The sequence below is a fragment of the Martes martes genome, assembly GCF_963455335.1.
Source record: "Martes martes genome assembly, chromosome: 10".
NCBI classification, from domain to species: Eukaryota; Metazoa; Chordata; class Mammalia; order Carnivora; family Mustelidae; genus Martes; species Martes martes.
In genome coordinates, this window is record NC_137898.1 from 114,614,999 (window position 1) to 114,629,571 (window position 14,573).

General features: G+C 42.4%; 1 protein-coding gene across 1 annotated transcript in view; it reads right to left on the reverse strand.

The window, feature by feature from the left end:
• DYNC2H1 (dynein cytoplasmic 2 heavy chain 1) overlaps positions 1 to 14,573 on the reverse strand; it is a gene marked incomplete at its 5' end in the record, with an annotated part of 274,888 nt that overhangs the window by 168,312 nt on the left and 92,003 nt on the right. Inside the window, 6 exons of the mRNA XM_080815645.1 lie at positions 3,428 to 3,554; positions 6,639 to 6,725; positions 9,533 to 9,654; positions 10,462 to 10,585; positions 11,411 to 11,571; positions 12,328 to 12,441. Coding sequence (XP_080671771.1) covers positions 3,428 to 3,554; positions 6,639 to 6,725; positions 9,533 to 9,654; positions 10,462 to 10,585; positions 11,411 to 11,571; positions 12,328 to 12,441 — 735 coding nt within the window. The remainder of the gene's footprint in view (positions 1 to 3,427; positions 3,555 to 6,638; positions 6,726 to 9,532; positions 9,655 to 10,461; positions 10,586 to 11,410; positions 11,572 to 12,327; positions 12,442 to 14,573) is intronic.

Below are 14,573 nucleotides of genomic sequence, written 5' to 3' on the forward strand. Positions count from 1 at the left end.
GGGGCATCATGTTGTTGTTGTTTTTTTTTAAATTTTTTTTCTTCATACAACCATTTGTAGAATAAGTTTCATTCTAACATCTAGTTTTGCTGTATCCCACAGGTTTTGGAATATTGTTTTCTTCTTTTTTCTTTTTGCTTTGAGACATACTTTGATTTGCTGTTTGATTTCTTTTTTTTTTCAGATTAATATTTCTTTTTTTTAGGCACAATTTTATTTTATTTTAGTTTTTAATTTTTTTAATTATTAATTTCTTTTCAGTGTAACAGAATTCATTGTTTATGCACCACACCCAGTGCTCCATGCAATACATGCCCTCTATAATACCCACCACCAGGTTCCCCCAAACTCCCACCCCCCGCCCCTTCAAAACTCTCAGGTTGTTTCTCAGAGTCCATAGTCTCTCATGGTTCACCTCCCCTTCCAATTTCCCTCAACTCCCTTCTCTTCTCCATCTCCCCATGTCCTCCATGTTATTTGTTATGCTTCAATAAATGGTGCTGGGAAAACTGGACATCTATATGTAGAAGAATGAAACTTGACCATTCTCTTACACCATACACAAAGATAAACTCGAAACGGATAAAAGACCTCAACGTGAGACAGGAATCCATCAGAATCCTAGAGGAAAACATAGGCAGTAACCTCTTTGACATCGGCCACAGCAACTTCTTTCAAGATATGTCTCCAAAGGCAAAGGAAACAAAAGCGAAAATGAACTTTTGGGACTTCATCAAGATCAAAGCTTCTTCACAGCAAAGGAAACAGTCAACAAAACAAAGAGGCAACCCACAGAATGGGAGAAGATATTCACAAATGACAGTACAGACAAAAGGTTGATATCCAGGATCTATAAAGAACTTCTTAAACTCAACACTCACAAAACAGATAATCATGTCAAAAAATGGGCAGAAGACATGAACAGACACTTCTCCAATGAAGACATACGAATGGCTAACAGACACATGAAAAAATGTTCATCATCACTAGCCATCAGGGAGTTTCAAATCAAAACCACATTGAGATACCACCTTACACCAGCTCGAACGGCCAAAATCAACAAGACCATAAACAACAAGTGTTGGAGAGGCTGTGGAGACAGGGGAACCCTCTTACACTGTTGGTGGGAATGCAAGTTGGTGCAGCCACCCTGGAAAACAGTGTGGAGATTCCGTAAGAAATTAAAAATAGAGCTTCCCTATGACCCTGCAATTGCACTACTGGGTATTTACCCCAAAGATACAGATGTAGTGAAAAGAAGGGCCATCTGTACCCCAATGTTCATAGCAGCAATGGCCACGGTCGCCAAACTGTGGAAAGAACCAAGATGCCCTTCAACGGACGAATGGATAAGGAAGATGTGGTCCATATACGCTATGGAGTATTATGCCTCCATCAGAAAGGATGAATACCCAACTCTTGTATCAACATGGATGGGACTGGAGGAGATTATGCTGAGTGAAATAAGTCAAACAGAGAGAGTCAAGTATCATATGGTTTCACTTATTTGCTGTTTGATTTCTTATTTGGCCTACTGCTTATATAATAGTATGTTGTTTAATATTTATATATTAAATATTTACCATTTACATTGTAGATTTTCCAGCTCTTTTTTATTGTTGATCTTTATTTTAGTCTCATTGTGGTTGGAAGACATACTTGGTATAATTTCAGTCTTCTTAAATTTGTAATATTTGTTATGTCTCTTTTTATGTGATTTTAATCAAGGGATTCTTGTGTGTATACTTAAAGAAAATGCGTATTCTATTTTTTTTGGATGGAATGTTTTTTACAGATCTTTTAAAACTGTGTATTCTGAAGTATGCTTCAAGTAAAAAATGTTCTTGTTGGGAAAAAAAAGCAGTAACTTGAACTGAGGGTGCTCATTTAACAGAAAGCTTATCAGAGGTGGGGTGGGCAGGGGGCGGGTGCAAGTTAAGAGCACACTCATCATGAGGAGCACTGAGTAACAATGCACAGAACTGCTCAGTCACTACAGTGCATCCCTGAAACCAGTGTAACACCGGACGTTAAGTACACTGGAATTAAAATAAAAAACATAATATAAAAAGAAAAAGAATGGATACAGAAGACACACACACACAATGGAATTATTACTCAGCCATAACAAAGAATGAAATGTTGCCATTTGTGACAACATGGATGAACCTAGAGGGTATTCTGCTAAATGAAATAAATCAGGCAGCGAAAAACAAATTCCATATGATTTCACTTACATGTGGACTCTAAAAGACAAACACACAAACCAAAAACAGAAACAGACTCGTGACTACAGAGAACAAACTGATGAGTGCCAGATGCGAGGGGGTAGGAGAGGAGGGTGGGAGAAGCAGGTGGAGAGGATTAAGAGGGACAGACTTCCAGCTATAAAATAAGGTTGTCATGGGGATGTGACGTCCAGCGCCGGGAACACAGTCAGTAATGTTCTAACAACGTCGCATGGTAGCAGCTGGAAATGAGAGACAGTACTGAGACTTACTGTGCCAAGCAGGTTATAATGCACGTAAGTGTCACAGCACGATGCTGTGTATCTGAAACTAATGTAATATGTAAGTCAACTACAATTCAATAACAAAATAAGTAAAAATAAAAGGAAAATGAAGTCTGGACCCAAAAAAACCCCAAAAAACAAACACCACAGAGCTAAGCAGTCTAGAAACACAGCCCTGGTCAGCGTCCTGGCGGAGGGGACGTTGCTAAGACTGAATGAGGTGCCCCGGGGATGGCTGCAGGGACAGGAACCCAGAGGGCGACCACGCCATCCTGGTTGAGCACAGGACAGTCCAGTTGGGGGGGATCCAATGGATTCAAGAAAAACCCACCAACCAAACAGAAAAAAAAAAAGATCAAAATAACAGAGCATTTCTAGAAGAAGTAAGTGGCCAACAGTGTCCAATCCTCAGCTTGTGGTCCTGGACGGGCAAGTCCAACAGGATTTCTGGAGAGTGCCACACTTCCCCTCAAGTCACGTTCACGCCTGCTGTCCTGCCGGTGACACACGAAATGACCTGAAAACAGGCGGCCCTCCGATGCCCTCACACAGAAACATTCTGCCTGACGACAAGCTCCTGTCATGGCCATGAGCATCTACACCACTGACCCTCAGCTCCAAGGGCACGGGCACTGTCCTCCTGTTTCCTTTTCTTAATGAATACATCACATTGCGGGTTTTCTGTGTGGGTTTTTTTTTTATTAATTTCTTTTCAGTGTAACAGAATTCCTTGTTTATGCACCACACCCAGTGCTCCATGCCATACGTGCCCTCCCTAATCCCCACCACCCGGCTCCCCCAATCTCCCCCCATCCCCGCCCCTTCAAAACCCTCAGATTGTTTTTCAGAGTTTTCTGTGTTTTAAAGGGAGCTTCTCTCTCTGTCACCCTCCCACCACCGCCCCGCCCAGCGCACCTGAGCGTTCCAGCGCTTGTGCTCTCTGTCGAGCTGACTGATGAGGACTTGGGCGGCCCGGATCGTCTCCCGGGCTCTGCTCACTTCAGCTTCCAGTTTGGCGGCTTCCGACGTCCTGCTCTGGAATCTGTGACGACAGCAGCATCAGTTAAAGGCAAAGGGATGTGAGAGGGATTTCACGGAATGATCCTTAGGCAAGTGAGGTTTTATTTAAGAATGTAGTTAACAGTAATACTGAGAGTCGTCGTGTTCAAGATTATCGCCCACGGAGCAGACACACCGGTAAGCGGATCTCACACGAACTTCCCCACGTGATGTTCAGGGCCCGGGGAGTCAGATCCCATCAGCCGCTTCAGTTTTCCATCATTCGAACCTCACGTGTCAGCCTCGGAAGGACAAACACGCTATACTCTACCTGCTCCTTCAGGACGTGCCACGTACCTGGAACCCTTCTAGCCCCTTTCTTCCCCCTTCCTCTCCTGCATTCTAACTCCTTCAAACATCTACCTATCAAAAATATAAGCAAAAGTTTAAAACTCATTTCAAATATCCCACCCAATACATATATTCTTTCCCCATGTGCCCATTTTCCCAGGTTTATAACTGCCCTTTCAAATTATTGTCCTTAAAAAATGCTTGTACAAGGTTGTTGTTTTATTAAATGAGACAGTAACACCCAGCTGACTACCCAGTCCTTCAACAAATACCTAAGTACTTAGAAAATGCCCAGGATTGTGCGAAGCATGAAAAACAAAACAATGACCAGCAACAAAAAAGCGTATCACGCAGTCCTCAGAACAGCACTGTCCGAACAGGGGCCATCACGGGTGTCCCCGGAAGCAGCAGGGGTGTGCAGTGAGTGCACAGACGGGCGCGTCAGACGCCACACTCCATGGACTCACAGTGCGCACCTTGTGGCCTCTCCGAGGGCCCAGCACCCTCTTCACTACACAAAGAAGCCAGACTTGGTTTTCCAGTATGGTGGCCGCCAGCCCCATGTGGTTACTTCAATCTAAATTAACTAAGAGTAAACAAAATCTGAAATTCAATTCCTTTTCCATCCTACTGCCCACACTTCAAGGGCTAGTGGCTACCGCACTGGATAGTGCGGGCTCGAGAGCCTCCCGCCCCGTCATCAGGCTCCACACACGGCTCTGGTCAAGACCTGGAAGCAGAGAGCACACTCACCCAGCTCAGCAGCTCACGCTGTGCACAAGGTTCAGCAGCTCACGCTGTGCACAGGGTTCTGCCATAGGCACTCACTGAGTTACGCTAACCTGCATGTTTCTGTATAAGTTGCACTAAAATGGCAAATGCCTCAATTCTGTCAAGTTAGAATTATAAAATTGATAGAACGTACTTATTTTTCAACTATTTCTTTCTTTGGGCCTCTACAAGAAAATAAGATTGTTACTCACAACCTAGGGTCAATTAAACCTTAATTAAGGATCAAGTAAATGGCTGTTAACTGGCATTGATTCATTCTTGATAGTGACTCTAGACTGGAAAATGCCATTCCATTTTACTTAAAATTCAAATTCTGAAGGTTTTTTTAAAATCATCCTCCCACAACACTGACAGGATGGTGCCGTGATTAACAACAGGGACTTTAGGGAGTGAGAAAATCTATGATCCACCGCCAGCTTTGTCAGTGACTGACTGTCCAAGCCAGGCACACGCTTTCCCCACGTGCAGAAGGAAAGCATATCCCCGCCTCAGGTTTATGTGAGGTACGAATGATGACACATATGTAAAGTGTCCAGGACAACAGCCAACACACGTGCTGCCACCTGCGAACGACCCAGTAAATACCGGACACCTGGCTGAAGAGGAAGCAGGGTTCTCAGCCCAGGACACTGTAAGGAAGAAGTACGTTCCTCGTGCTTCTCTAACTACACCCAGAAAAAAATGATGAAGTTTCTTTCCTTATCTATAACATAAAAAAAATTCAGAAATACTGAAAACACTGGATGTATGGGTCTGAGATTTCTTTTCTGATTTTTTCTTTTCTCTACAAGTAAATATATATAAGCATAAACAAGATGATTATTTCCTGTGTGGAGAAAAAAATAATAGTTTTCAGTCTGACGAGTCTCTTTCTTGGTACAGTTATTTATATTTCTTCCATAAAAAAGGAAGGAAAATGGAACACATCACTTGAAAAAAGGTTTGTATTTAGAAAAGTTTGAGTCTTACAAAACTGAAAGCAAGTGATAACATAACATCGTATTTAATCACATATTCTCTCACTTCCCAATTTTTAAGTGCAATCTTGCATGAGGGAACGTTTTTAAACACTCAGAAGAACATAGTTAAAAGGACAGAACAGTCTCTAACGAGACCCTGCGCGTCGGGCAGGTTGCAGGTCACGGGAGGCAGTCTGGACAGCACGGCAATGTGGACGCCAAACGTAAGGACTGTGCACGTGACCCTCCTGCATCCCAGCCCTCCGCCCCGGGCCGCAGTGCTCAGGAGCAGACACAGGGACAGCCCCACGACGCAGACTGCAAATACGCCTGTTCCTACTAAAGTCACTGTTGAAAAAAGGAAGCATCTTTCATGCCAATGGGCCTCAAAAGAAGGCCAGGGTAGCAATTCTCATATCAGATAAGTTAGATTTTAAACTAAAGACGGTAGTCAGAGATACAGAAGGACACTACATAATTCTTAAAGGGACTATCCACCAAGATGATCTAACAATTGTAAATATCTACGCCCCCAATATGGGAGCAGCCAATTACATAAGAAAACTATTGATCAAGATAAAGAGTCATACTGATATGAATACATTAATAGCAGAAGATCTTAACATGCCTCTCTCAGAAATAGACAGATCACTGAAGCAGAAAATCAATAAAGAAACAAGAGCATTGAATGACACATTGGACCAGGTGGACCTCATAGATATATACAGAACATTCCACCCTAACACAACAGAATACTCATTCTTCTAAAGTGCACATGGAACCTTCTCCAGAATAGACCACATACTGGGTCACAGATCAGGGCTCAACTGATACCAAAAGACTGAGATGATTCCCTCCATACCTTCAGTATTATTTCAAATGCTTCCCTATTTGAGAGTGATAAATCACTAAAGGAAGTGAAAATAATGATTATAAGATTTTCAAAACTAAAACATTAGTTGAGGCATGTTTTCAAATATCCAAAATGCATTCTTTTTTCAAAACACATTTTAAACTTAACTTACTTCTCTTTGAGTTCTGATACTTTCTGGCCAACAGAATTTAGAAGAACCTCTAGTTTCCTTTTTCTGTCTTCAGTTTTCTTCAAATTTCTAAAATATAATTATATAAGTTACTCTATTTTATATACCAATAATAGCAGAAACAACCTCTTCTATCCCTCTAAAGCCCTACCAAAAATGAAACCAAGGGAACGAAAAAAGAAAAAAAAAAAGGTATTCTTGTGCAAAGATAAAAATTGGAAGGGGAGGTGAACCATGAGAGACTATGGACTCTGAAAAACAACCTGAGGGTTTTGAAGGGGCGGGGTGGGAGGGTGGGGAAACCAGGTGGTGGGTATTAGGGAGGGCACAGATTGCATGGAGCACTGGGTGTGGTGAAAAAACAATGAATACTGTTACGCTGAAAATAAATAAAAAATTAAAAAAAAAAAAAAGATAAAGAGAATGAAAGAGAAAAGGACCTCAATGGAGTAGCTTTAATAAAATGTTGAAAGGTCGGGGCTCCTGGGTGGCTCAGTGGGTTAAAGCCTCTGCCTTCAGCTCAGGTCATATTTCAGGGTCCTGGGATCGAGCCCCACATCGGGCTCTCTGCTCAGCGGGGAGCCTGCTTCCCCATCCCCCTCTCTCCCTCTGCCTGCCTCTCTGCCTACTTGTGATCTCTGTCAAATAAATAAACAAAATCTTAAAAGAAAGAAAGAAAGAAAGAAAGAAAGAAAGAAAGAAAGAAAGAAAGAAAGAATACACTGGGGTTGCCTGGGTGACTCAGTTGGTTAAGCCTCTGCCTTCTGCTCAGGTCATGATCTCAGGGTCCTGGGATGGAGCCCCGCATAGGGCTCTCTGCTGGGTGAGCAGCCTGCTTCCCCCTCTCTCTCTGCCTGCCTCTCTGCCTACCTGTGATCTCTCTCTCTGTCAAATAAATAAATAAAATCTTAAAAAAAATTTTTTTGAAAGGTGGTTAAGTGACATAATGGAATGCAAAAACCAAAAGTTGAGGGCTGCAGGAAGAAAAGCCAAAGAAGAATGCCAAATGCTGGGGAATGGGGACAGCAGAGCCTCTGAGGGTGACTGAGCTGAATACAAAGTTTTCCAATAGCTGGTATCATCAACCCATCAACCTCAGACCCCCTCCCGCATGAGAAGGGACCATCCTCTTAACTCATCCCTGACAGTCGGGCTTAGAACACTCACCCACCGTCCCACACCCAGGGCAGAGAGTAGGAAGACTCTTCCAGAAAAGAAGACCAGGCTCACCCCTCCCTGCAAAAATGCCACAGCAGTTGAGAGACGGAAACGACCCGTTCCCAGTGCTGCGCATGTGCTTCGCACAATCACCTAAAGGACTCGTCAGAACAGAGTGCGAGGCCTCGCATGCGGCACCCCCAGCGCCTCTGACTCAGCGTGGACAGATCTCAAAGGGGGCGATCTTCCCAACTTCCCAGGGGACGCTGATGCCGCCAGCCTGGGGATCTCACTTGGAGAATTACTGTAATAGAATAAGGCCTTCAAAACCGTGAGATTAAACTACTGCTCGCCTAGTGTCGTACACCCAGCCCAGTCACTGGTCGGACACAAAGCATAACACCCATAATCAGACGGGCAAGATGTCACAACGTTTGTCGACCTACATACCCTTTCTAATGTGGAGGATGTGTTCCAGAAAAATGAAGGACTAACCTAACAAAGAGTAGGACCCGAAACAAAAGAACACAATCAGAAAAGAGAGGAAGGGAAAGTTGCAGGAACCTTGGTGAAGAGAAGCGTCAAGACAGCAGCTGTGAGTCGCAGGCCTGGGGGGACAGGCCCACACAGAGCAGGACAGGAGGCTCCAGGGGGAGAACAGTAAGGAAGAACACATACGACACAGAGGTTCTGAATGTGGGCGAACATCTGTTTTAAGGCTGGGGATAAATATGTGATATGTCCACACAAAACATAGTCAACTTTAACAAGGAGGAAATTAAAAACAAAAAGATGTGCAAGAAAGGAAACATACCCATAAGATACAGTATGTCTCAGCTGTGAAAAATACTTACTCTAAATAACGCTAACACCTGGCATTACCCATTACACAAAAATATGTGATGAATTAACCCACATATATATGTGTGGGTTAATATATATAATATATATAATATATATAATATATATAATACTATATATAATATGTATAATATATATAATATTATATGTATAATATATATGTATATATATGTATATATATACATACACACACACACACCACACATATATATATATATAACCCGCATATATATATAACCCACATATACTTCACATAAGTATATTGAGAAAAAGAAGTTCGGGTGGCTAACAACCTCCTTGTTCAGGGTAGGAGGAAATGAGGTCTCACGTAGATCAGTCGAGAACATAACTTGCCTCTCATTCTGCTCTAGAACCAACACTGACTTAGGAAACACCACCAGTTAAAGCAGTGAGCCCCGAAGTAAATGTGAAACTGTCCCCCCACCTGCCCAGACCATGTTTTGTGAAATATATACAACACATTTCCTTGAACTTGGAAGGAGAAAACAAATTGAAAAGCCCTAACTTTCCAAAACCTACTTTTTGTACCATAGTAGTTATTTGTTCACAGAATGCGAGCTCTCCGTAAAAGAACTTGCACCAATTATCCTCCCAACAACATAGTAACAGTAGAGGGGGGAAATGAGTTGGTTCTGCTCTCTACCTTCTTTTAATTGCTTTTTCCTTTGGTCTGACATTTAATTTTATTTAACTGATTCACATTATATGCTTTGATGTTGTCAGCTGTCTTTTTAGATACAAACAAGACATAAAACATAAACAAACCCCAATAATTAAGTCATTAAGTTGTGGCAAATAAGCAACAGTTAGACTTCTTTCTCCCAGCTCTCACTCACGATTCGAGCCCCGCCTGCTCGGCTTCCAGCGGCCGGATGCGCTCCAGGACGTGGGAGTACTGCACGTTGGCTTTAACCCACGCAGCCAGAGGGGCAGCTGCCGTGCTGGCTCGCTTCGCATTCTGGAAAACGCAGCACAAGTTAGCCAGCACCCTAACGTCATTTCAAATAAAAGCAAAGGTAATTCTAGTCTATTTTACTTAAGCATTTAATAATTTATCCCCCCAAATGAAGTTTTTGCTTGACAGTTAAAATAACAATAATGTGAATTATTATTTTCATTAAGATAACCTTGAACTTCTGCTTCAAAATGAATGTTTTTGAACCACATAGATATTTAATATAATGATATTTTATCGACACCAGCACTCTGTTAGCTACATTTGTAATGAACACGTGTCTGTCCACAACGATGACCAAGCATCAGTTCTTCCTCTTCTGGCCCCGGGACATGTCTTTACTGAATAAAAGCAACTCTGAAACCAGGTTACCAGTGTCAGAGATACTGCACATGACACTTTGAATAAAAGGTCTAAAAAAAAATACCAGGATCCTGGAATTCAAACTATTCACTAAAATGAGATCCAAGTACTATACAGCAGGTTATCTGTCATTATACGACAAATATGCAGGAAGGAAGAAAAGCAGACCAGGCAAGTTAGAAGTTAAGACATGACAGAGCACTTCCAGCAGGTAGGAAGGTTCAACAGCACACAGGACACTAACTGTGCTCCCCAGACCCAGCCCGGAGTCCTGCCCCCCATCTACATTCAAGTCTTCTGACACAGAATCCCTACAGCTTATCTTTTTTTTCCACTTTTAATTTTTAGACAGTGTAAATAATCAGTAATGAAAAGTCATCACACTTCAACAATCAGAACATTACGTGGTGTGGGAAGGGAACAGATAGCACAGCTGTTAAAAATTACCTTTGAATCAAAAGATCCCTTATTTTTATAAAGAAGTTCTTCAACGCTCTCTCTTATTTCCTTTGGAATATTTCGTGCATCAAAAGTTGCTATGTCTTCTCTTACACCTCTTTTTGCAAGGAAACTAAAATCAAAACATTACTTCAGATGAGGCTACACAAAGTCTGCCATTTCTTTCTTTTTTTTTTTTAAAGATTTTATTTATTTATTTGACAGAGATCACAAGTAAGGAAAGAGGCAGGCAGAGAGAGAGGAAGGGAAGCAGGCTCCCTGATGAGCAGAGAGCTTGATGTGGGGCTCGATCCCAGGACCCTGGGATCATGACCTGAGCTGAAGGCAGAGGCTTTAACCCACTGAGCCACCCAGGCGCCCCAAGTCCACCATTTCTGACAGGAACATCGATTTACATCCTGGCTTATTTATGGGGCCCCTGCCCTCACTCCTTCCGCCCCCGTCTGACTCTGCCAAGAGTGCATGACTCTGAGAACAGGGACGATGCTCTCCTCCTCAGTAAATCACAGGCGACACAGTGTTCTGTGCTGCGTGCCGGCCAAAGAAATGACCGCACTTACTGAGATGTTCTTCAGGATCTCAGGCATTCCTTTCTCCCTCTGTGGACACTCACATCACTTATTCTGGAGAAAGGAAAATGTAGATCTTGGCAGAGGATCACATGCAGTACCTTGAAATATTATAACCAAGTGTGGAACTAGGGAATTAATGAGGCACAGCTCGAGAAACAATATAAGAAATATTTAAAAATAGGAACGAGGGGCACCTGGCTGGCTCTGTCAGTACAGCACGTGACTGCTGATCTGGGGATTGTGGGCTCGAGCCCCATGTGCGTTATAGAGATGACTTAAAAATAAAATCTAAATAAATGAATCAACCAATCAATGTGTATTTCACTGGTGAAATAATAACATTTTTTACAAATTCAAAAACTTACCTTTTCATGCTCACCCAAGACGTGTCGAAGATACCCATCAACCTTAAAACGCCCTCCAGAATATCTCTGATGACATCGGGCGGCATGCGCAGTGAGCGAATTTCTGAAAGAGACTCTGGCTTAATGTTTCCAACTGCTAGTTTAGCTTCATTGACTAGAGGCTAAAAAGAAAAAAGACCACTTTTTATTTTCAAAAAATATATATGTAAAAGTCACTAACTCTAGAAGTTATTGTGCATTTGTCATTTTATTAAAAACAACTCGACTTATTAATACCCTTTCTCTTCAAATATCAAAATGCCTTGAAACACACAAAATACAAAATCTTCACACTCTTGCCACCATGACTGTAGGAGTTTAATTTAGAAAAACCCAATTTGTGGGGCGCCTGGTTGGCTCAGTGGGTTAAGCCTCTGCCTTCGGCTCAGGTCATGGTCCCAGGGTCCTGGGATCGAGCCCCACATGGGGCTCTCTGCTCAGCGGGGAGCCTGCTCCCTCCTCTCTCTCTCTCTGCCTGTCTCTCTGCCTACTTGTGATCTCTCTCTGTCAAATAAATAAATAAAAATCTTAAAAAAAAAAAATCCAATTTGTTTTGAGACAATTTGCCACTTTCAAGAAGCTCCTTACATTCTACGACCAGCTGGCTGATAACTTAGTGAGGAACCAAAAAAGGGGCCTAAGAGTTTGACTTAATTCCCCTACAGCACATTTTCTCCTAGACGAACACCACGGTTCACGGAAGATACAGATAGTCTCTGATGACCTTCCTTCTCCCCACAGACCTTCCTTCCTCCTCCTCCTCTGTGAAAACTCTCTTCTCCTGCTTGACAGCTAGGCCAGGCCGCTAACACCACTAGGAGTCCTAGACACAGTAGGGAGTCAGACCTGGCTCCAACCACACGTCCACTGTAGCTCACCTGCACTTCTTTTAATTCATCGTCAATTTTGTTTTTCCTTTCTTCAATTTTAACAACTTCTTCGGCAATTTTGTGCTTCAGTCTTTCAAGCTCTGTCTTTTGCTCACTAGCATCCTATGGGAATATTTAAGTGGCATTCCAATTAATTTTCATACACTCAATATTTTAAAGCATTATATCAAAAATATAAGTTATCTTAAAATAACATTTTCTATTAAATGTTTTTCTAATGTTAATTGACGTGAGAGTTTCTAAGATGTCTGGGAAATGAATGCTATAATTTACTATACGTTTAGTATCAGGAAGTTTCTATGCTTTATTTGTTGTTAATTTTTCTGAAGAGTAAAGCAATAAATGCTTATTGTATAAAAATCAAGCAACTCAGAATTGCAGAACTGAGAAAATTATCATAAAACACATGTAACACTTGCAATGAATGATCCAGATATTAGTACTACCATGCTCATCTCATACATGAAAAAGTTAAAAATAAATTCTATAATTCTAACAGCAAAGACTAACAATTCTTAGAGACTAGAGGATATTAGAAGTTTGTGTTTCTATACTTTACTGTAGACAAAAATTGAAACTGTGACAAATAATACGATGGTAAATAAATCAACAAAAACCAGTACAGAGTCCAACACTAAATAATATACTGGTGCCACGTGAAGTTTTTGGCCGTGCAAACATCCAGAATCCTGCATACGTAAAGATGATGATTGTGCCTGATTCTATCTGGTTTGTCGATGCTCACTGAAAAACCAGAGAGGAAATTTGTGAAGAAACCGTTCAAGAGCCCTTGCAACGGTTTTCAGCCACATTCTAATCACTCGGGGAGCTTAAACACTATCCTCTGGGGCTCTGTTGCCAAATATATTGAAATACTTCATCTGGGTGCAGTGAGGGCCCAGAAATATTTATAAAGACGTACCAGGTGGTTCCAATCTGGAGCCAAAGTCGAGAATCAGGGCCCCGGCCCAGCCCTCCCCAGTCTCCCCGCCAGTCCCTTGCTCAGCGGGCCCGTCTGTGCTCGGCCGCCCGCCTTCCAGTCCCCACCAGCACGCCTCAGGAGGGCGCTCCCGTTCTCCATCGCACACAGACACACCCTGAAGGGCCCAGCTCACGTGCTGCTTCTTTTCTTAACCTGCTCCACCAACTGGAAGTTACCCCTCTTCGAGATTTCATGGTACTGAATTTGTACTTTCCTTATGTCACAAACCCGGAGCTGCAAGCTTTGGAAGTTCACACGGTTTCACGTTTAGCTGTCTCTCCAGATTGTACTTTGAAGTAAAATGATGAACAAAAATGTCTGCTTTTTATAACTAAGCAAAATTGCTAACTACAAGATACACGGCCACTCTCCTGCGTCTCGGCTAGGCAACACCAGTAGGTACGGTCGTAGAAAACCCATCTGCAAGCGGCCCGACCCAGAGAACGGCCCAGCCGTCCCCGAGTGACCATGGCCCACCAGGCGCACGCGCTGCCCAACGGCCTTCTTTTGTAGACAACGTCACCCTTCTCACAGCCCTCGCGGGTTTCCTATCTCAAATTATTCCAGAGGTAAGTATGTGACAGGTATTTTTAATAATAAAAATGGCTGTCTGCTTTACATAAATATTTACATTGTTTCCAAAATACCTTGAGGAAAAAGTGATGCTCAAGTTTTATAGCATGAAAATTACACTTGACTTTCTATTACATTGCTGACCAGGTCAGGTACTCAAAGTCCTAGAAACGCTGAGTGTGTGTGTAACCATCACGTATCTGGAAATGCTGCCACTTTGGGGAGTTTCCCAGATGCCAACGGAACTCTTCAGGCGTATCAGGGGAAATCCTGATTCTGTCATTCGAGTCAGTCTAGACAACCCTCCTGTAAAGCTCACAGTCCCTGAGAACCCTCAGATCTCCAGTGAAGATGACCAAACTTACAAAGAAAGCTTCTCTTGTGAATAAGAATAAAACAATCAAGTAAGAAAAATACCTAAGAAAATACAGCTGGGAAACAGAAGATCTCAGCAAGTATCCTCCAAGGGCTAAGTGGAGATGACGCAATGATGAAAGACTGACAAAAAGGGACGAGAAAAGCTAATGACCCTCCTGAGAGATACATCATAGCAGGAATGAAAAACCCAAGAGGAGAATTAGAAAAGGGACAATTTTCAAAGGAAGTAGAGCAAAAAGAGAAGGACAAAGTTGAGGAAGCATAGGAACATTAGAGAAGCAGAAGGGGAAGTCCACAGTCC